Source organism: Stigmatopora nigra, chromosome 5 (genome assembly GCF_051989575.1).
Source record: "Stigmatopora nigra isolate UIUO_SnigA chromosome 5, RoL_Snig_1.1, whole genome shotgun sequence".
In the NCBI taxonomy this organism is placed as follows: Eukaryota; Metazoa; Chordata; class Actinopteri; order Syngnathiformes; family Syngnathidae; genus Stigmatopora; species Stigmatopora nigra.
In genome coordinates this window covers 16,926,094-16,949,463 of record NC_135512.1, presented here as the reverse complement: position 1 = coordinate 16,949,463, position 23,370 = coordinate 16,926,094, and the positions used below count along the sequence as shown (strand labels likewise).

At 43.6% G+C, this 23,370-nt stretch overlaps 1 protein-coding gene across 19 annotated transcripts in view; it reads right to left on the bottom strand.

Moving 5' to 3' along the window:
* The window catches only part of nek1 (NIMA-related kinase 1), a 95,383-nt gene that overhangs the window by 25,822 nt on the left and 46,191 nt on the right, over window positions 1-23,370 (bottom strand). For 18 of the 19 annotated variants that reach the window (XR_013326241.1, XR_013326242.1, XM_077716402.1 and 15 more), the window contains 7 exons: window positions 9,527-9,622; window positions 9,319-9,456; window positions 9,194-9,247; window positions 8,877-9,114; window positions 8,105-8,209; window positions 4,762-4,947; window positions 4,572-4,674 (listed from right to left, as the gene is read on the bottom strand). Coding sequence is in view for 17 of the 19 variants with exons in the window: in XM_077716402.1 (XP_077572528.1) it covers window positions 4,572-4,674; window positions 4,762-4,947; window positions 8,105-8,209; window positions 8,877-9,114; window positions 9,194-9,247; window positions 9,319-9,456; window positions 9,527-9,622 (920 nt within the window). In the remaining 2 variants the exon portion in view is untranslated. The remainder of the gene's footprint in view (window positions 1-4,571; window positions 4,675-4,761; window positions 4,948-8,104; window positions 8,210-8,876; window positions 9,115-9,193; window positions 9,248-9,318; window positions 9,457-9,526; window positions 9,623-23,370) is intronic. The other variant, XM_077716410.1, reaches the window with a different exon arrangement.

Genomic DNA, 23,370 nt, shown 5'->3' with positions numbered 1-23,370 from the left:
ATTCGCGTCACTGCTCACTCGGGGCACAAGCTAGGTCTTACCTAGGCCCCACAGCAGCCGCCTTACTTAGGGGGCTGCCGTCTAAACCTAGTTAAAGGAAATAGAACAAAATTCCACTTTAATTTTTTGTTCCATTTTATCTTTTGGTAGAAAGTGAAAACTATTGGAGTGATATGAACCATAGAAAGAATTGACATATTTTTACATTAGAAGCAATATTGCTGCCACAACACAATCTGTCCTTTTTCTAATTAGAAAGCATCAGGTTCGCATCAAGATAGACTTATTTCTTTTTCAAATTGAATAATTTGATATTTTTAATTTACAAAGACAGGCATATTAACTTATAATATTGACCCTAATACTATGCTTTTGATTCATACAATATCTCAGAAATCCCACTTGTGATGATTTTTCTTAAGATTTTTCCTTCAAAGTAACACATTTGTACTCCCTATTAAAACAATGAGTATGGTAGTGAAAATTTGCAATGAGAGGGGCGGCTCATACGCGAGAAATTGTAAAATAAAATAAAAAATATGGCAATTTTAAGGGTGCGGCATATACGCACGGGCGGCTCATATACGAGTAAATATGGCACTCAAGTATATAGTTAATGAGCACACGTGGTTTCACACATTAGTTAGTAACAAGATCTCTGTTACACATAGAGCTGTCAATGACCCAGCGCAATGGGCTATCTCAAACAAATAAATCAGAGGATGCTGCCTTCAAGGCATAGAGTGTTGATGCAGTTCTAAAGAACAGGGGCTAGAAATGCTTTGGAATACAGAATAGAAGTGGCCGCGGCTTGATTCAACGTGTATAAATGCTTTGGAATATAGAATAGAAGTGGCCGCGGCTCGATTCTACGTGTATTAATGCTTTGGAATACAGAGTAGAAGTGGCACGGTTCCCCCAAAACTGCACCTCAGACCATGAGAGCTTATCCGTGACATGGACCCCCAGGAATTTAAAGGACTGGACCCTGTCCACACATACTCCATTTATGAGGAGTGGGGCAAGATCTGTGCTGAGTTTGCGAAAGTCCAGGATTATTTCTTTAGTTTTCGTGGTGTTCAATGCAAGATTGTGCACCGAGCAGCACAAAGACTGTTTGTTGATCTCATCTTTGTAGGCTGACTCATCCCCTCCTGAAATGAGTCCGACCACAGTGGTTTCATCGGCAAATTTGATGATGGAGTTCGACTGGTGGGTTGGTGTACAGTCGTATGTGTACAGGAGTACAGAAGAGGCGTATATTTATTCATGCTGTCAATGGTTGCCTTTGTGGGGACAGGGATAATGGTGGCAGATTTCAGGCAGGATGGGATGATTGTTGCAGGGAACAATTGAATTTTTTTGTGAAAACTCCAGCACAGGCTTTGAGCACCTTCCCAGGTAGGCCAGCAACCTTCCTGGTGTTCACAGACCGCATTACCAGTCTCACTTCCTGTTCCCGGAACTTTAGTGTATTGCTGCAGGGTGGCGGTGGCGGTGTTGAGACTGGGTCTGATTCGTCAGTCTCAAAGTGGGCAAAGAAACGGTTCAGTTCCTCCGCTATTGAGGCATCTGCGTTCGTGGCCGGTCTACTTGCCGAAAGACATTTAGCCGATTGACATCTGGCCGACGGCCAGCTCGCCGAAGGGGCATCTGGCCGAACGAAGAATTAGCCGAATGACTAATTGTCCGCCCGACTGTCTAGCCTAAGAATATTTAGCTGACGCGCTCGCCCCACCCCCAGTTGTGTGTGTGTACAAGTTTTCAACCTCAGCCCCCGGGCCATATACGGCCCGTTACTGATAACAAATTTAATTTAGAATCACATGTTACAGATAATAACATTAATTTAGTTCATTAATCTCAATGTTTTCTATGCTGGTGTAAATTATAGTACTGTAATGCCTACTTTGTTTGGCCGTGAATAAATGTCCTTTTTATTCTAAATGAATGTTATCTGTAACTTGTGATTCTAAATGAATGTTATTATCTGTAACTTGTTATTTTAAATGAATGTTGTTATCAGTAACGGGCTGTGGTTGAAAAACATGTACAAACCCGACCGGGGGCGGGGCGAGCGAGTCGGCTAAATGTTCTTTGGCTAGATAGTCGGTCGGCCAATTAGTCATTCGGCTAATTCTACGTTCGCCCAGATGCCCCTTCGGCGAGTTGGCCGTCGGCCAGATGTCAGTCTGCTAAATGTCTTTCGGCAAGTAGACCGTGCACCATCTGCATTGACAGACATATTATTGTTATTGTAGTTGGTAATGTCGTATTCCCTGCCACATCTTTGGGTTATTTTCTGTAAAGTGCTGCTCAATTTTCTTAGTATATGCTGCCTTGGCCTTTTTGATGCCTCTTTTCAGCTCTGCTCTGGCAGCTCCATATTTTATCTTGTCCCTTGATCTGAAGGCGGTGATACAGCATTTGATGAGGGCCTGTGTTTCATTGGTCATCCAGGGTTTTTGGTTAGGAAAAACACATCCCATATTCGTATCTGGTACCAAGAAGAGAAGCAATCTGACTATATTGTTCCCACTGATATCTAACAAGTATCCCAAACATCAAATAGTTGTAGTCTTATTCTTGTATATGACTAGTAGAGCTGCTCATATTGAAGGCACCAATAGAGGAGGGGAAAAATGAAATATTGTGAATTATCTAATAATGACCAAATCCTTGCAGCGAAAATCCCTTGCCAAATACACAGCTACGCAAAAATGTAAACGGGCGCTAGACAAAGTGATCTTATTAAACTGTAAATAATTTGGCAAAAAGTAGCGGAAGAAGATGAGTTACTGTGTGAATACCCTCACCTGAGGCGTTATTAGTTACTAATCTTACCATTCACTGACGCATCTCTGCCACACTTGGTGGTCTTTCGTGTTTTGTAGTCTTGTAGGAGTGGTGTTGCCCTCTTTTTGTAATGTGCTTTCAATGTTAGCAGTAATAATTAATTTAAAAATATTGAGGTTCTCAGTACGAGATCTGTAACCCAGAGCCATTCATTATTGCTGTTATCAACTGTCCCCCTGGCACATATCCAGGCTTCTTGGATGAATGTAAGGTTTTTTTTTTTTTGCAGACTAGATCACTTATGCTGATTATGCAATAGATATCAATGACTATTGGGGGTATTCACATCTGCCTCATTTGGTCCCAATGAAACCTAAAAAGTCTGTGGTGCTCACCTTTTTGGGTGGTGTGAATAAAGAACAGGCAAACTATAGTATGGAAGTTTTATATGGAGCAATTAGGAGACAAACTGTCGTCTAACATATTTAGACATTAAATCGGCGTTATATATGAATTCCCTCTGATTGATTGATGATTGGAGAACTTGTGCCACAAGATGGAGCTCCTTGATTGTTTATGCTCATATTTTCCTGTTGCTGCCCCCTCCAGATAATTTAGGCCAACAATTGAACAATATTTGTTCATGCATAGGTTTGTTGTTAAATCCTAGGTCACTTCCAAAAATGGCAACAAGAAAAGAAACTGCAAAATAGTCCAGGCCAAATATATTATAATATATTTTGAATATGCCCAAATATTTATGTAATCATCCAATCAGAACATTTTAGTGCAGCATATTAGACTATATTTGATGTTTTTGTTTTTGCGGAGTTAGTACATTAATTCATTACTATATTAATGGCAATATGACAGATTTTTTTTATATCTAGGTTCATGTCCGGCCGCTACTATTAAATTCAAAGATCTAGTTCAATGTAATATTTCAGTCTAAAATCTGAGTTATAGTAACCACAACATCAATCCCTAAACGACTAATGTGTCTCATCATCATCGTCAATGATGATCACAAAGCCTATGTCTGATTATTATTATTATTATCTTGAGCTATTAGCCATGGTCATTGCTCCCTTTCTTATTTATGCAGAATCAATTGACAAGCTCACAAATAAATTAAATAATGCGTTCCATAACACTTTTGACACTGGGTTACGCTGCAACCTAAAAGATATACTTCTGTTCAGAAGGGAAACACAAGCACATAAACAGCCATGCAGGAAACCTGAGTGCAAATTGTGTGCAACTGAACAAGAGGTTTTTTTCTCCGTCATGGAGTGATGACCTGTGGAAATGCAATGACGCTCTTATTTCAGATAAAACTAAGTACTTTTCTTAACTCCTCTTCATAAAATGAACCCTTCTTATTTGATACAGTGGAAATGTTATCCCAACAACAACTCTTCATTGCTTACACCTCATTCAGCCAATAATTTCTTGATTTTTTTATTACACTAAACAGAGCACAGGCCCGTCCAGGTCAATAAACCTTTATCAGCAAATTACATCGTATCCAGCCCCATGACTTTGAATCCACCTGTGTGTTCACCTCCTTGTTGTGACAGAAAGGGTTAAAAAATCCAATCATCCCCCAGGCTGTACGTATGTGTACATCTTCTATTATGTAAAAATTAAATAAAAATAAAAAAGACAAAAGGTGTAAACTCTAGAAATTGCCACAAAAAAACTATCTATTAATAATTTATAACCATTATTACAAAACATTGTATTTTTACAGTGATTAAAACATTGATAGTTACAATGGCTGTTGGTCTTGTTTCTCCCATGCATGATGCAGGCCCATTGAAGTGTGTGACACTTCAGGAACATCCTCCCAAAGCTTTGATTCCACATCTTTTGGATCTAGCAAAATGCAGATTATTAATGTACTAACAATCTACTTAGTATGTATTACTCACATGACAACATATAAATAAATGAAATACACACCCTGGATCTCAGCAATACTTGAAGGCAGTATGTGTGCTTCCATTTCACTTAACTGTTTTGGGTCTGACCCATCTGTTGTTGGTACATGTTCCACCTGTGCCTCCACCTCAACATTGGCAGTTGTCCTTTTCTTCAAACTCACATCCTCTCCAGATGTACTAATTGCAACACTCTGGTTTGGATTATCTAAGAAATTGTTGATTTCAGGATATGAATTTGCAGAATGTTATAATAGTTAATCCACCATTAGAGATATGCATTTCCAATATTTATTTTTTGGAAAAGGATTTGCAATCGTCTACATAGGCTCAGAGATACCCACTTGAATTATTGATATAAAATGGTTGTTTACTGTGTGATTTTCTTGTTACTGTATAGATAATTAATTTGTGCTTAAATTGTTGTAAGTATTGTGCAGTGATAAACAAGGAAAAATCTAAATTTTCTGAACCACTTTCCCACATAAGCCGCATTTATCGGCCATAATAAATGACTGAATTGAGGCTACGGCTTATATGCAAATAAAAACCTGACATGCACATTGACGTCGAAATGGCACGATGACGTCGTGACATCACGACGCAAGTGAATGCGGCCGATACTTAAAATCTTATCTCATCTAATTTTCTGAACCGCTTTATCCTCATTAGGGTCTTGGGGGATGCTGGAGCCTATCCCAGCTGTCTCCGGGCCAGAGGCAGGGGATACCCTGAATCGGCGGCCAGCCGATCGCACGGCACAAGAAGACGGACAACCACGTGCACTCACACCCTTACCTAGGGGCAATTTAGAGTGTCCAATCAGCCTACTCTTCATATTTTTGGAACGTGGGAGGAAACCCGAGAACCCACAGGAAACCCACGCAATCTCGGGGAGAACATGCAAACTCCACACAGATGGACATGACGTGGATTTGAATTTAGGACCCCAGAGTTGTAAGGCCGCGACACTAACTAACCACTCGTGCCATCGGACACAAGAAAACATATTTGTATTTTTAATTATTTAGCAAATTGTATTAATCATTGATCAATGATAATGGAGCTTAAGTCTTGGAATTGACAGAATATATGTAATACTTGTGTTTATCCGCCAGATGGCGGAAAGAGCCCGTTCTAGCAGGGCCGAAAGTCGTTCACTTTGTAGTACAGTGGTACTTCGAGATATGAGCTTAATTTGTTCCGGGACTGACCTCGTACGTCGATATTCTCATAACTCAAACGAACGTTTACCATTAAAATGAACTAAAAACAAATTAATTTGTTCCAACCCTCTGAAAAAAATCACGAAAACCAGGATATCGGATTGGAAAAATGTTTTATTTGCTCTAATTCACCATAAATTAACAGTACTCGGACATTTTGTCGAAAGACGTTTGGTCCCTGGACGTATGGTCCACCGGGCGTTTGGTAGAACCGACTTTTGGTAGAACAGACATTTGGAAGAACAGACTTTAGGTAGAACGGACTTTTGGTAGAACGGACTTTTGGTAGAACGAACTTTTGGTAGAACGAACTTTTGGCAGAACGAACTTTTGGTAGAACGGGTTCAAATTATGACAGAGTTTACTGTTGAAGCCAGCTCTCAAAATTACAATCATGAGAGAGAGAGAGTATATCTAAATATCTAATATCACAATATCAAAATATCAATAAGAGCACTCATTTAACACATCGACTGCTGCCTATCAATAAGAGCACTCCATTAACACAGCGGCTGCTACCATTGACTGCCATAGGCGTCCAATGAACCAGCATTCTCTCTGGGAGAACTTGCAAGACAGCAATGTTGAAATATCAAAATTATCAATAAGAGCACTCATTTAAAACATCGGCTGCTGCCTATCAATAAGAACACTCATTTAACACATCAGCTGCTGCCAACCAAAAAGAGCATTCATTTAACACATCGGCTGCTGCCTATCAATAAGAGCACTCACTTAACACATCGGCTAATGCCTATCAATAAGAGCACTCATTTAACACATCAACTGCTACCATTGACTGCCATAGGCGTCCAATGAACCTTCATTCTCTCTGGGAGAACTTGCAATGCAACAATGTTGAAATATCAAAATTATCAATAAGAGCACTCATTTAACACATCGGCTGCTGCCTATCAATAAGAGCACTCATTAAATACATCGGCTGCTGCCTATCAATAAGAACACTCATTTAACACATCAGCTGCTGCCAATCAAAAAGAGCACTCACTTAACGCATCGGCTGCTGCCTGTCAATAAGAGCACTCACTTAACACATCGGCTGCTGCCTATCAATAAGAGCACTCATTTAACACATCGACTGCTACCATTGACTGCCATAGGCGTCCAATGAACCTTCATTCTCTCTGGGAGAACTTGCAATGCAGCAATGTTGAAATATCAAAATTATCAATAAGAGCACTCATTTAACACATCGGCTGCTGCCTATCAATAAGAGCTCTCATTTAATACATCGGCTGCTGCCTAATAATAAAAGCACTACTTTAACACATTGGCTGGTGCCTATCAATAAGAGCACTCATTTAACACATCGGCTGCTACCATTGACTGCCATAGGCGTCCAATAAACCTTCATTTTCTCGCGGAGAACTTATGATGCAGCAATGTTGAATTTTTTAAAATTATCAATAAGAGCACTCATTTAACACACGTTAGTATTTTGTTAAACTAATAAAAGTGGGGATGTTTGGATTAAATGTTTCCACCGGACATCAAAGTTCCGGGCTAAAAGTATACTAAGACTTTTATTTGTTTGATAAAAATGACCTTTTATTGCCATAGACTAAACTTAATTCTAATTTTGTTTTACATTTTTATACCTTTCTTCTTCGGCTGGATTGACTCTGTTTGCTCCGCCTCCACCCTGACTTTCAGATGCAACCTAAAGATGGTTGTTTGCTTTTGTATTCCCTTTGAAATATTCCAAAAATGATGCACACACATGTCCTCACAATACGATAATGCACGACTCAGTCCGTCTCTCTCTCCCATCCGTGAATTCCGTTCAAAGTAGTGGAATCATAAGGAAAGGATGCCTTGCAACAGTGTAAACACCTCATGTGACACCAGGCTCCAATCTGGGCCAGAATCTCAGTGAGACAGACATACTTTCAGTTGCTCCGTGTTGTGTCAAAAATACTGGACAAATGGAGACTATAGGTTATGAGTATGTTTCAGGTGATTACAGTTGTATTTAGAAAACTGGACATGACCAGTTTATCTGGAGAAGTGCTTTAAATCATTAACTTCCAGTTCTAATTCAGATATGATATATTTTCAAACATCCACAATGTAGCATTAATTATCCTACTGTTTAACTAGTCTGAGATTGTAACTCACCCAATGTTGGAAGGCAGGTTTCCTCTAGAGTTTGTTGGGATAAAGGGAGAAAAAATGGAAGTTGCTCTTGCCATTTTTTTCTATCTCCAACAAAAAGCAGATGATCTAGTGATAGAAGTGCCAAATATCAAATGAAGCAATAATAAAGTATTTCTTAAACTCATAAACAGAGTAAATAGTGCTAAATCGTTTCCATCAGTGATTATGTAAAAATGCAGTAAAAAGTTATATGAAACAAATGAAAAAAAAATATGAGACACACTTCAAATACAGTAGTGCCTCTACTTAGAAATGCTTCTACATTCGAAATATTCAGGTTACAAAAAGCTCTGCGAGAAAACTTTGTGTTCCAAGATGCGAAAAAAATCCAAGTTATGAAACCACTAAAACGTAAATACACTTTCTGGTGTCTGTTTTTTTTGTGTTGCTTTCTCATTGACTATCTCCCAACACCTCACTGGCCTACCACTCACTAGAAGAAAGCTGCATTTCCATGATCTTGGAACCAAGGTTAGCACGCCGTTGGCAGACGTAGGAGCGCGTCCGTGAAGAGGTAGTGATAATTCAATGTAAAAATTGTCTTTACTTATGAAAAATACAAGTAATGAAACAACTTCAGGAACTAATTTCGTAAGTAGCGGTGCCAAAGTATTTTAATATTTGGACTTCAATTTAATTAATTATAAGAGTAAGATCAATTAAATTTACCTGTTGCAGAAATATTAGATGGAAATGAATATTGCAAGCTTGTTTGTACTAAGGTTCAACTCACTGGATTCAGTGCAGCAGGACTCCTCCAAGACTGTTTGAGAGTCAGCAAGTACAGGGAGTTCTTTTGGATCCCACTTATTGCTTTCTTCAATGTATGGAAGGTTCTCGGAATCGAATAGTTTCTGTTGAAAAGTAGGATTTTGCTCTCCAGCTGCAGTGGTTATCAATTCTAGTGCATCCACGGGACTTTGAGCTTTTAGATTTTGGTTAAGTCTGTTCAAGATATGTTTCTTTTCACTCTAACAAAAAAGTAATAACCATTGTTATCTCCCCAAATCATAAACAAATGATTATTACAAATATAAACAAAAAAAACACCTGAATGACAGTGACATCCTCTGTGCCAGGAAGGTTTGCTTCTAATAGGGTCATCTGTGAAACACAAAGGGCTAATATGACAAAAAAGCAAATGTTTGCTAAGCTTTGTGATAATGGATACTAACTGCTCCAACATTCTTCAGGGCAACAGTCATAGATATAACAGCAGTCGGAGAATCTGGCAAGGTTGAAGATTTGACGGTTGTGGATTTAGAGGTAGTTGATACAGTAGCTACAGGAAGCCTTTCTTCCTGAGCTGCAATCTAACAACAGATTGTACCTGATAACCTTGGTAATGATTGTGAGGAGGAAGCACAAAGTTTAAGTACTTACATGATCGTTCCATGCCTCTTTTTCTCTTTGATTAGATTCTCTTTGCTTCTTTTCGAGTTGCTCTTTCAGTATAGCAGCACGGGCATTAGCTTGGACCTGGAATTGACATCTTGATATTTAGACTGGGGCTAAAACATTTTTTCAGTTCTTATGACCAACATTAAAACTGAAAAAAAAAGAAAACTTTCTGAAAATAGATATTGCTCTAATAAATGGAACTACAGTATCTACTATTACGAGGGCTTTGACTTATGTATGAAATTATTCACACAATATTGTTGGAAGGACTGGCCAACCGGCTTAATAATTGTTTGTCCATGTCGAGCCATGTGGCCAAACTGGTTTTACAATTGTTTGTTAAGACAGTGGAATGTAGGATAGGCTAACTAGCTGGCCTTGCAATCACTTGTTCGCTTCGCGAAATGTAGGCTGGATAACAGGGTTTGCAATTGTTTGCTTCTATTGTGCGATGTGGCCAACTGGCTTTGTAATTGTTTGTTTGAATCGCGCAATATAAGATAGGCTTTGGCAGTTTGTGTGAGCTATAAAAAATCGTGTTTGCATACGACTTAAACCTGCAAATGTCTAAACATATTAGCCCAAAGTTTAGTTTACATAAAGTCTGTTCTACATCGTTCTTAGAAATATTACCCTGTCTTCCTATATAAAGACTGACCCATTGTTAATTCAGAGATAGTTGCAAGGATGACAGACTGTGGGCGTGTTTGCAGCTGTTTGAGCTCTCTCCCCATCCTGCAGTCCGGTAATAAACCTATTTCCTATTAAATTGATCTCACTTTTTCTTAAACTGATCCCGAAATTCTATTTTCGGATCATACTTTGGTGCCGAAAACCTGAGACCCAAAAGCCAACAATTGCCGGAGCGGCGACGGAGTACGACGACAGCATCCATTAAAAGGGTAACCCGAGAAAGGTCGTGAGTTCAACCTTTGATTTCTGTCTCCGTGAAGTGTGATAATTTGAATGAGTATTATCACTGCGGTAGTATTAAGTTTGTGTTCTGGGACCAACTTACATAGAATATGAAGGTTTTTTGGTCGGGGACCAACATATGTGGAACATTAGTTTGTGGTTCGGGACCAACGGAGGTAGAACAAGGTACTCGGACGTTTTGTCGCCGGACGTTTGGTCGCCGGACATTTGGTCGCCGGACATTTGGTCGCCGGACATTTGGTCGCCGGACATTTGGTCGCCGGACATTTGGTCGCCGGACATTTGGTCGCCGGACATTTGGTCGCCGGACATTTGGTCGCCGGACATTTGGTCGCCCAGACATTTGGTTGCCGGACATTTGGTCGCCCAGACATTTGGTTGCCCAGACGTTTGGTCGCCTGGACGTTTGGTCCCCGTTGGTCGCTGATCTTTAGGTCACGAGTCAAATGGTGACAGAGAGTAAGTACTGTTGAAAACAGCTCTCAACAAGACTTTAATATCTAAATATCTACTGGATGTTAATACCTAAGTACTGTTTAATATCTAATGTTGAAACCAGCTCTCAAAATTATATTCATGAGTTTAATATCTAAATATCTACTATCAAAATATCAATAAGAGCACACCAGCTGCTGCCAATATCTGTCATAGGTGTCCAATGAACCTTCATTCTCTATGGGGGAACTTGTAAAGCTGAAATACTTTATAATAAAAAATAATCAGACATAGGCACTGTCGTCATCATTGACTTGAGAAAAAGCCTAATATTCATCATACCCTCAGCTGCGTATGTCGAATTTGGATAGTGCTTCTCCACAAGTCCGCCATCCCTGGCAAGACCCCTTAACTGACATATTCAGACTTGTTAGCACTCCGCCACGATGGAAACATCCCATCACCTCTTGAGCGCCATCAATCCGGCGACTGCAAGTTTCCTCACTGATGCCAACAAGAAATATACATTATATGGTAATTTTTATCAATCAAATAAAAGTCTTAGCATATTTTAGCCCGGAACTTTGACATCAAAACCAAAGGCAATAAGTAAATTTGACGTATTAAAAAGAAGACAAAGCAAATTTACAGATGGTGGTTTTGGCACCGCGCATTTCAACCTAGAATCTCAGTCACCCATCCAAATTTATGTCGACTTGTACACAAACTCCAATTAGAGCAGCGTGACAGGGAAAGGGCAATACAACAGGGTGCATGTGGTATTATGCCCAGACAAACCAAAAACCAATACACAGCAGTTAATGAGCGTTTGAAAAAGCTCACCGAGGACTATGCAAACCCAGATAAATTCCCGAACAAATTACGGTACTTGCAAGCCATTGCAAACCATTGGTAAGTTTTATTGTTTTTGCGACCAAACATCTGGAGACCAAACGTCCGGAAACCAAACGTCCGGCGACCAAACGTCCGGCGACCAAACGTCCGGCGACCAAACGCCCAGCCAGGGTAGAACAAGAATAGAGTGAGGGACCCCGCTAAGAATAAGTCAGGGACTTATAGTCTTGGTCTGTTAATAGAGTCAAGGACTCTCTTAAGACAAAGTCAGGGACTTGTGGTCTTGGTGTATTCAGATATTGGGTGAATCACGAAATATTGAAATCCATTTCTGTAAATTTAGAATAGAAAGATTGTTTAAACTATTAAGTAATTGATTAATATGGGTCGGAAAGCCACAAAGGAGATGGGATTGTTGCCGGACTGCAGAATGGAGATCGGAGGGTTACCCGATGTGAGGTATGTGCGGGTGCGTAGTGTGGGGGGTTGCATGTGTCTGCCGTGATGGGTGGAGAGCCATGGTTTCTGTACCAATTTGAAAGATATGTGAAGGGTTTGATGAGCGTAGAAGGGGAATTGTTGGAGAAAATATTTTTGGTAAGTGAATAGAAAATATTTTGGTAAGCATAAAGAAAAGATTAGTGCATAGAAAAGTAAGTTTGGGAAAAGCAGCTGAAGGTGTGACAGAGAGATTGAAATAAAAAACAAAGACAGTGCATTATATGGAATTCCAAAGAATCATTGATTGATAGTGATAATGGCACCCAAATTGTACCCTGCTGGTTTAGATAAAATAATTGAGTTAGGAGAGGCATAATTTCCCTGGTTTGGCCTGAGCGGGTGAAATATGCTTTAGCGTGGGTCATATTAATACCTATTAGAATATTAATGGTATTACGGATTGCATTGAATTTAAGTTCAACCAAATTACCTTGACCTATTTCCTTTGGGAATGATTATTGCTGATAGGACAGCAAATTTGCAGACCACTGATGTCAGATTATGAGTGTGCGTAAATGGTTGTCTGTCTTCGTGTTTTTGATTGGCTGACCACAAAGATATAATCAATCGATCAGATATCAAGGTGGAAAAGGATTTGGAAATTTGCAATTGATTTCTGAAATCACCAATAAGCCCTTTTTAAGGAATGGTGGTGAAAAATTATGGGAAAAATATTTCGTCAAATGAAATTTTTTGATGAGAATGCAGCAGCTCCAAATGTCAAACTTGACGTGGAGGAACAAATAATCTATTCTGCGAAATTGAATTTTGATTCAATTAAAAAAAAAATCTACGCATTGAATTTGGGTTAGCAAAGAGAGACTGTGCTTCTCAACAGGAAACAGACCAGCGGGAGTGCCAGGTGGTGCCTTAAAGTGGGAATGTCCATTCTAAGCGTTGCTGACCAACCAACAGATGTGAAAATAGCCGAGAGGGGGATGTGGATCCACCCCTTGCACTGCAAGAAGGTTCTCTCAGTTGAAACGTTTGAGACGGGTGAGATAAACTTTCTGACGCAATACAACGAAACGGCAACGACTCCAATATGGATTGCAAAGATTATTGCTCAGCAAGCAATGCCATAACACCATTGGGAACTCTTTTAGATTGGTTTTATTATCTCAATGTGCAAAAAAAGGTGAAATCGTTTCAATTGAGACTAAACAAAGGGTTAAAAAACGACCAGGAAAAAAAAGCTGCAGTAGGAGGCGGAGGGAGCCACTCAACGCGAGAACGGCCTCTATGCAAAGAAACCATGCATCCCACGATCCTTGTAATTGCCAAATTGAGCCATGGGAGGAACCATGTCTCAACAGGAGGGATATAATAGTCCCAGAGGTCTCTAAACTTACTTTAAAAAAATTCTCACCTGCTGTAAACTATTGGGGTAGACCTGCCAACTGGCTTAACAATTGTTTGTTCATGTTGAGCCAATGTGGCCAAACTGGTTTTACAAGTGTTTGTTAAGACAGTGGAATGTAAGATAGGCCAACTAGCTAGCCTTGCAATTGTTTGTTCGCACCACGAATTGTAAGATAGCTAACTAGCTGGCCTTGCAATTGTTTCCTTGTATTGTGGAATATGGCCAACTCGCTTTGGAACTGTTTGTTTAAACACCCAATATGAGATAGGCCGAAACAGTTTGTGTGAGCTATAAAAATATTGTGTTTGGATACAACTTAAACCTGCTAATGTCTAACCATATTAGCCCAACGTTTTGTTTACATAAACTCTGTCATGCATCACTGTTTTAGAAATACATCACTGTTTTAGAAACATTAACCTGAGTTCCTATACAAAGACTTACCGAGTGTTCAGTCAGAGAGAATTGCGAGGAAGGCAGGCTGTGAGAGGTTCACAGCTGTAGGAGCATTCTCCAACCATCCTGCATCCGGTAATAAACCTATTTCCTATTTAAATTGATCTCACTTGTTCTTAACCTGCTCCTGAAGTTGTACTTTCAGACCTATCATAAACACAACTCTGAACGATCCAAGCGCGGAACAAGGCAGACGGGGACATATCCCTTCGAGGTTCTGAACATGGATTTCATTGAGCTGAACCAAGGTGGCATATCAGGTACTGTCTGGTGGTCATTGACCAAATTGGTTGAGATATATCCATCCAAGAAAGCGGACGCCAGGGCAGTTGCAAAATCCATATGCAAAAGGATCATTCCAAGCCATGGAATACCACGCGTCATTTGGAGTGATGGTGGTACTTGCTTCGTTAGCTGCGTGACCCAAGCTATCGGACGGCATCTTGGAATCGACCTGAGGTATCATTGCGCCTGACGCTCCAAAAGTGCTGGACCCGTTGAAAGAACCAATGAAAAAGTAAGACTCAGACTGGTGGTGGAGGAGACAGGGGAAACAGATTCGCTTACTCAGTGGTTATGCAAAATGTTCCAAGAAAGAACTGTGATGAATGCAAATGATATCCCGACATCTTCTCGGTCTCCCACACAGGAGGTCCTGTCCCCAAGCGACCCGGTACTTGTCAAGGTTATAAAAAGAAAGTGCTGGTCATATCCACATGGGGACAGCGTGTGATTTTGACTGCTAACTTCAACAAGTTGTAACCACCGTCATAGCTGATGAACGAGTGTTGGAGCTCACGACCATGATGCAGTGTGGGGCTCGGATGTCCCACTCAAACGCAAACACTGGTCAGTCTCCTCCAAAATCCTGATGTCTCTGTTTCCCTGGGTGGGAGCGGCCATCTCAACGTGGGGACGGCGTGTGATTTTGACCGCTAACTTCACTAAGTTGGCCACCACCGTCATAGCGGATGAACGAGTGTTGAAGCTCATGACCATGATGCAGTGTGGGGCTCGGATGTCCCACTCAAACACAAACACCGGTCAGTCTCCTCCAAGATCCTGATGGCTCTGTTCCCCTGGGTGGGAGCGGCCAAGAACGCCCTGCGTCTGGAGACCATTGACCGCAGGTTCCGGGCCTGTGTCGCCGCGTCAGTCCGGCTGCAGCAAGGCCGAGAGGCTCGGGTAGTCGCCATGGCCCAGGTGATTGTCCAGGGCTGGCTTGCTCTTGAGGGAGTGGCCGCCCAGCGGGGAGGTGTGTGTGCCGTGGTGGAAGACTCGTGCTGCGCCAAATCCCTGCTGGCGCGTCCTGCTTGGTCCATGATGCCCTGCTATGAGGAACATGCGCTGTGACCAGAGATCGGTTCCATAACGAGGATGGCTTGACTGGTTCCTCTCAGACTCATGGACACTGACACTTTTGAAAGCTGTAGTACCATTTGTAACTGTTATTGCTCTCGTGCTTGTAATCCTAACCTGTTGTTTACCCTGCTTCTCAGGCTTGATCAAATGTAGCATTAACACAGTCCAACGTACCGTGATTCTGTAAACACAACTCGTGCTAACTCATATACCCATGCAACAATTCATATCCCAATCTGACCCTGATGTTGTGCTACTGTGTGACACTGATTAAATGTCTTTACTATTCTGAGACACCAGGCGATCAACCAAAGCGGGAGGTAAAGGGAGGAATTTTCCCTCGACTGTGTGAGGGTTTTCACCCCTTTATTGTCGGTCTAAACTCCAGTTTGAAGTGATTTGTGAAGAATTTCCTTTAAAAGTAGTGTCACTAACGAATGAAGTTTCGATATTTTTATAGTCACAAAAGGAGGGATTTGTGGGATGGACCGGCCAACCTGCTTAATAATTGTTTGTCCATGTCGAGTCACGTGGCCAAACTGGTTTTACAACTGATTGTTAAAACAGTGGAATATAGGATAGGCTAACTAGCTGGCCTTGCAATTGTTTGTTCACATCGCGAAATGTAAGCTAGGCTGGCTAACAGCGTTTGCAATTGTTTGGTTGTATTGTGCGATTTGGCCAACTCGCTTTGTAATTTTTTGTTCGAATCATGCAAGATAGGCTGCAGCAGTTTGTGTGAGCTATAAAAATATCATGTTTGCATACAACTTAAACCTGGAAATCTCTTACAATATTAGCCCAAGGTTTCATTTACATAAATTCTCCTACATCGCTGTCTTAGAAATATTACCATGTCTTCCTATATAAATACTGACCCACTGTTCATTCAGAGAGAGGGTGGCAAGGACGACAGACTGTGTGTGAGTGTTTGCAGCTGGTTGAGCTCTCCCCAATTTGCAGTCCGGTAATAAAACTATTTCCTAATAAATTGATCTCACTCTTTCTTAACCTGCTCCCAAAGTTATATTTTCAGATCTATCAATGGAATATCACTCTCCGTTTTATTTAACACGGAAGATGATTTCAACATTGGCAGCAGCATAAACCTTATGCTTTCAAGGGTCGTCACAACTAAGTACTAAGTGGTACCTCGACATACGAGCACCTCGACATACGAGCATTTTGAAATACGAGTAAAATTTCGAGCAAATAATTATCACTAGATACGAGTAAAATTTCCAGATGCGAGAAAGCCAGGTGGCCAAGATGAGAGGCTTTTTATTATTGTAGAGCGCTGTCTTTTATGCCAAATATCTTTCGTGTATAAAATATATCAACGAGCACTGGGCGGAGTGTTACATTTTCCCGTTTTTTCCCCCATTAGTCAAGAGTTTTCTGATTTTGTAGAAAAGAGGCACAATGACAATCTGGCAAGTGGTCGCGCGTATTGTGGGGACATTTGTGAGCATCATTTTCGAAATATTTTGAAGGGAAGGCAAAAACAAATAACCCTTGATGCGTTCAATTTAAAAACTCCCGCTGAAACCTGGAGAACAAAGCTAGAACAAATTAAAACAATTTCAGAATTAGAATTCAGTTTTGTTAATACATCAAACATTTGTTTGAGTGTCTGTATATATTAATCCAAGTTAATTTAAATTTGTCTGTTCTGTTACGAGTGCGTTGCCGTGGAAAGTCTTCTTCTGTTCCTCTCTCTCTACCCTCCGCAAAATCCGTCTAATTTTAGTTCTATTAAACCCAGTTCAGTAATATTAAACCACTAGTTATGTGATACTTTGTTAAAAGATGGAGAATTAGAAGAAATTAAAAAAAATCCAATCCAATATCCTGTTTTATGTGTTTTTTTTCAGAGTGGTGGAACAAATTAATTTGTTTTTTAGTCCATTCCAATGGGAAACGATCATTCGAGTTACGGGAATATCGACATACGAGCTCAGTCCCGAAACGAATTAAGCTTGTATCTCGAGGTACCACTGTAGTAGAATTGCCTGTAACTTATATTAAAAAAAAATCAGAAGGGCTTAACAAAAAAATGTAGTCAAACCTGATCAATATCAGCAGATAGGTTCCAAGAACTGCCGCAATAGATGAATAACTGTAATGTAGGGACTGTGTTTTTATATCTTCTTCTCCTGTTTTTTCTTCTCGGACTGTTATTTTCCACCCCTGGTGTATATAGTGCTTGCTGCGTCTTGTGTGACCCAGGTGTTTCTCATTGTCTCATAAACCCATGTCTGTCTATTTAAACCCTGTGTATTTGTCATTCCTTGTCGGATCATGTGTGCCCACGTGTTTCCATGTACTCTCGCTATGTACCTGTGTCTTCCCAGTAAGAGGTGGTTTTGTTCTTAGTTTTTTAAGCCCTTGTTATTTTGACAACTTTTGAGAAGGACTAAAGTTTTGCACTATCAACCCCACCTGCTTAACCTGCGTTTGGGTCCTATCATGCCTCATGCTCCCACATACCTAACAGAATATCCGACGCTCAGACCAGAATGGACCCAGCGGGAAGCCACACTTCTCAAAGCCCCCCGACCACATGGATTCAGCGAGAATCCCCCCAAAATCTTTAGGGAGTTTATAATGGACACACCGTGGTGCGGGCACCTCAGAGATGTCTGTAGGTCTGTTAAGGGCAGGGGGCTTGGCCAGCATTTAAAGGACCAGGGGGAGGCCCACCGGACTGGCTACTCCCACTCCTCTCCAAATGCCGACGTGGACGCCCGCCGGATAGACCTCTCCTACACCTCTCCTCAGGCCGGCGCTGACACCCGCCGGATCGGCCTCGCCTACGCCTTGTCTCGGCGCGGATGCCTGCCGGTTCAGCCACTCCCACGCCTCGTCTCTGGCCGTCGCGGATGACTGCCTGACCGGCAACCTCGGCGCCTCTTCACCAGCCGACGCAGACGCCCGCCGGACCGGTCACTCCCACGCCTCTTCACCAGCCGACGCAGACGCCCGCCGGACCGGTCACTCTCACGCCTCGTCACCGGCCGGCGCGGACGCCTGTCAGACCGACCACTCCCGACCGGCTAACTCGGCGCGGACGCCTGTCAGACCGACCACTCCCGACCGGCTACCTCGGCGCGGACGCCCGTCGAACCGACCACTCCCGACCGGCCATCTTAGCGCGGACACCCCCCGGACTGGTCACTTCCACGCCTCGTCACTGGCCCGCACAGACGCCCGCCAGAACAATCACTCCCACGACTCGTCATCGGCTGATGCGGATGCTCACCGGACCACTCCCTTGTCTCTTCATGGGCTGGCGCGGATGCTTCCTGGATTATGAGAGATGTTCCTGCTTACCCGCGACTGGGTCCAAATCCATTCCTGATCATAACAGGACGGTCTGGAGCTGGTTAACCTGCTGACCTCGGACTCGGATAGTTATTTCCTGGCCCTGTTTTGTTTGCGACACACCTTCCAGGAGAGTTACCCCGGACACTTTCCACGGACCCCTACCTGGGCTCCCGGTTGGCCTTATATGGGTTCCTCGCAAGGTGGCAGGCATGGAAACTCGGGTGTGAGTTTTAACCAGCGCTCACTGATAACTGGGGAGTCATTTTTATCTTTTCTTTTTGGGACGAGTCGCGGAGGAGGATGACGGTCATGCGGCGACAAATGTGGAGTGGGGCGGTTATCGAGATCCGAGCTCCTGACTCCGCACTCCACTCACCAGCGCCAGTTCAGGCTCCCTGCTCACCAATGCCAGTTCCAGCCCTGCGCTTCCCAAAGCCAGTTCTTGGAACCGCCTGCTTGCCAAAGACAGGACTCCAGAATGCACTTATTACTAATCTGCCGCTTTGTCAGATTTTTAATCAATTATTTGGAATTTGAAAACAACACAGCTAGTGTCCACCAAAGGTGACACAAAGAACAACCAATAAAAACTGAAAATGTCCGTTTAGCTCTCCGGCACGTCTGTTTTCCGTCCCTTTCTCAACTCCCACGATGCATTCAAGAACAGTAGGTAAACACAACTTAGACAGTAAAAGCCAAATCGTTACAATATCTTAGTCACTGTCTGAGCGTGGTGAGACACTACAAAATATATATTGGATACAAATTGAGTAAAAAGAGGAACAAGGGGAGATACGATAAAATACATATTTAAAAAAGGCATCCAAGAGCGAGTGGACACCCAGGCACGGTCTACTTGCCGAACGACATTTAGCCGACTGACGTCTGGCCGAGGGCCAACTCGCCAAGGTGACATCTGGCCGTAGAATTAGCCGAACGACTAAATAGCCGACCGACTATCCAGCCAAAGGACATTTTGCCGACGCGCTCGCCCGACCCCGGTCGTGTGTGTGTACAAGTTTTTCAACCTCGGCCCGCGGGCCATATACGGCCTGTTACTGAGAACAACATTCATTTATAATAACAAGTTACAGATAACAACATTCATTTCGAATAAAAGGGGCATTTATTCACGGCCGAACAAACTAGTTATACCAGCAAGTACTATAATGACAGGAGGAAAGTAGTTTTAACAGTACATACTGTAATTTACACCAGCATAGAAAACATTGAGATTAATCTTTGAATTAAGGTTCTCAGCAAATCATTTTGAATATATTTCCTAAAATATTGGAAAATTATTTAAAATCAAAATATATTTAACAGATATATATCTTTTTGCATAACTCGAACTCCAAAGAGTTATCAATTAAACAACTGATACTTTGTATTCATTTGTTCTCACGGATGCAAGAAATGATTCCACAGCGCAAAGAAATTGATGGGGAAATAGCTTTTATATTTACATTGACAAATGAAAAAATGAAAATCAGACATAGGCATTGTCGTCATCATTGACTTGACAAAAAAGCCTAGTAGTCATCATACCCTCAGCAGCGTATGACGAAATTGTATAGTGCTTCTCCACAAGTTCGTCTTCCCAGGCAAGACACATTTATGACATTTATTTGACATATTCATACTTGTTAGCTCTCCGCCTTGAGCGCCATCAATCCGGCGACTGCAAGTTGCCTCACCGATGCCAACAAGAATAAGATGCATGTCTTACAAAGTTCAAATATGGTGCTGCTGCTTAATAAAAATATTCCTAAATACTCTTCCCATGACAAGAGTATTCGGGAATATTTTGTATATTTATAATATTTAAAATGTGCGAAAATCACACGGAAAACGGCATTTAATTATTAAATACAGATACTGGAGCTCTTTGGAAGCTTAAACCGAGCCCAGGGTGGTGTCAGGAGTGGCTGGATTGCCTTTCCTGGCATGACGTCACGATAACTATCAGCTGTCACTAATTACGTGATTAGATTATTTTTGGTATTTAAGCATTATGATTTTCTGTGGACGCCGTCGGATCGTTCTGGTTTCGTCCTGGTTTCGTTTCCTGTTTTTCCTCTTAGTCATTGCCGTTCCATTGACGCCATGCCGCATGTTCATTTCGTTTGTCACGAGAGATCAAGCTAAGTTGTTTATGTTATGTTACCACGTTTATTAAATCAACCTACAAGAGCTACAGATCTGCCTCACCTTTCCATTACTTCGGCGACTCTGCATCTGGGTTCAACTTCCCCTCCGATCGCGTCGCACTACGCGGCGAGATCATAACAGCACGATCCGACCATCATGGACCCAGCGGAGCGCCACCCACGCTGGTGGATGGTTTGCGTCGCCGACGCACTCGGCGACGCAAACCATCCACCTCGAAGACACCGGACTGCTTGGAATGTATAAAAAACCCCTCAGAATCGTTTAGGAATTTTGTAATGAACACACCGTGGTGCGGGGCTCTCAGGCACATCATTGCTAGAGATGAGCCACAGCTGGTAGGAGAGTTAGAGCCGCAGCGTACTCATACGCCCCACCACTGCTATGCACGTCGCCCTGGGAAGCCCTTACCGTTTAATCATGATGCCCAGGTGCGTACAACCACCAGAGACCGCCCAATTTATCTTATGCCTATGCCCAGAGGAATTGATTCACCATGGAGGGAGCCTGAAGATTCTGGTGAGGAGGACATTGTTGAGGAAATTGATTTTTTCGCTGGCGTTTCGGAATCCGATGATGAATTCTTTGACCAATTCGGACCCCGAGACCTTCCACTGGAGGAGGATTATCCCGATTGTTTCCCCGATAATTCCTATTACAAATACCCCGACCAGCAATTACAGAGTGGGCTAACCACCAATTATGGGGCACGACGTGATGGCGGGGGTGCTGTGCAATCCTCCCAGAGGCGGCGCCGAGCGCCACGCCGTAGAGCGAAGCGAAAGCAATACATGGACACACTAACCACTGTCCAAGTTACGCGCCCGACCACCTCCGTCCAAGCTCCTTTTCCGACCACGTCCCTCCAAGCTCCTTTTCCGACCACGTCCCTCCAAGCTCCTTTTCCGACCACCACCACGCTGTTCCAAGTGGCCGAAGTCACTCGGCCGACCACGCCTGTCCAAGTGGCCGAAGTCACTCGGCCGACCACGCCTGTCCAAGTGGCCAAAGTCACTCGGCCGACCACGCCTGTCCAAGTGGCCAAAGTCACTCGGCCGACCACGCCTGTCCAAGTGGCCGAAGTCACTCGGCCGACCACGCCTGTCCAAGTGGCCGAAGTCACTCGGCCGACCACGCCTGTCAAAGTGGCCGAAGTCACTCGGCCGACCACGCCTGTCCAAGTGGCCGAAGTTACTCGGCCCAGCGCGCCGTTTCAAGTGCCCCAAGCTCCTGTGCCAAGGCCACGCAAATTACTCCCGTTGCCTTTGGGGTCGCCGGTCACACCCGTACCGAAGCCACGGATCAGGTTTCTGGTGACGGACGGCCATTCTAGCACCGCTCTCCCAAGCACCGCTCTCCCAAGCACCGCTCTCCCAAGCACCGCTCTCCCAAGCACCGCTCTCCCAAGCACCGCTCTCCCAAGCACCGCTCTCCCAAGCACCGCTCTCCCAAGCACCGCTCTCCCAAGCACCGCTCTCCCAAGCACCGCTCTCCCAAGCACCGCTCTCCCAAGCGCCTGCCCGTCCAGCGCCTGCCCGCCCAGAAGTGGCGACGATGCTCCGGCGCTCGAGGAGGACGGGGCCGGCGACGTCGAGAGTGGTATTTCGCCGGAGTCCCTGGAAGATGGGACTGGCGACGTCGAGAGAGGCAATTCGCCGGAGTCCCTGGAAGAAGGGGCTGGCGACGTCGAGAGTGCCAATTCGCCGGTGCCCCTGGAGGAAGAAGCCGGTGACGTCGAGAGTGGCAATTCGCCGGAGTCCCTGGATGAAGGGGCTGGCGACGTCGAGAGTGCCAATTTGCCGTTGCCCCTGGAGGATGGGGCCGGTGACGTCAAGAGTGGTAATTCGCTGGTGCCCCTTGAGGAGGAAGCCGGTGACGTCAAGAGTGGTAATTCGCTGGTGCCCCTTGAGGAGGAAGCCGGTGACGTCGAGAGTGGCAATGCGCCAGAGTCCCTGGAAGAAGGGGCGGGCGACGTCGAGAGTGCCAATTTGCCGTTGCCCCTAGAGGATGGGGCCGGTGACGTCAAGAGTGGTAATTCGCTGGTGCCCCTGGAGGAGGAAGCCGGTGACGTCGAGAGTGGCAATGCGCCGGAGTCCCTGGCAGTAGGGGCTGGCGACGTCAGGAGTGGTAATTCGCCGGAGTCCCTGGATGAAGGGGCTGGCGACGTCAAGAGTGGTAATTCGCCGGAGTCCCTGGATGAAGAAGCCGGTGACGTCAAGAGTGGTAATTCGCCGGAGTCCCTGGAAGGAGGGGCTGGCGACGTCAAGAGTGGTAATTCGCCGGAGTCCCTGGAAGTAGGGGCTGGCGACATCAAGAGTGGTAATTCGCCGGAGTCCCTTGAAGAAGGGGCTGGCGACGTCAAGAGTGGTAATTCGCCGGAGTCCCTGGAAGAAGGGGCTGGCGACGTCAAGAGTGGTAATTT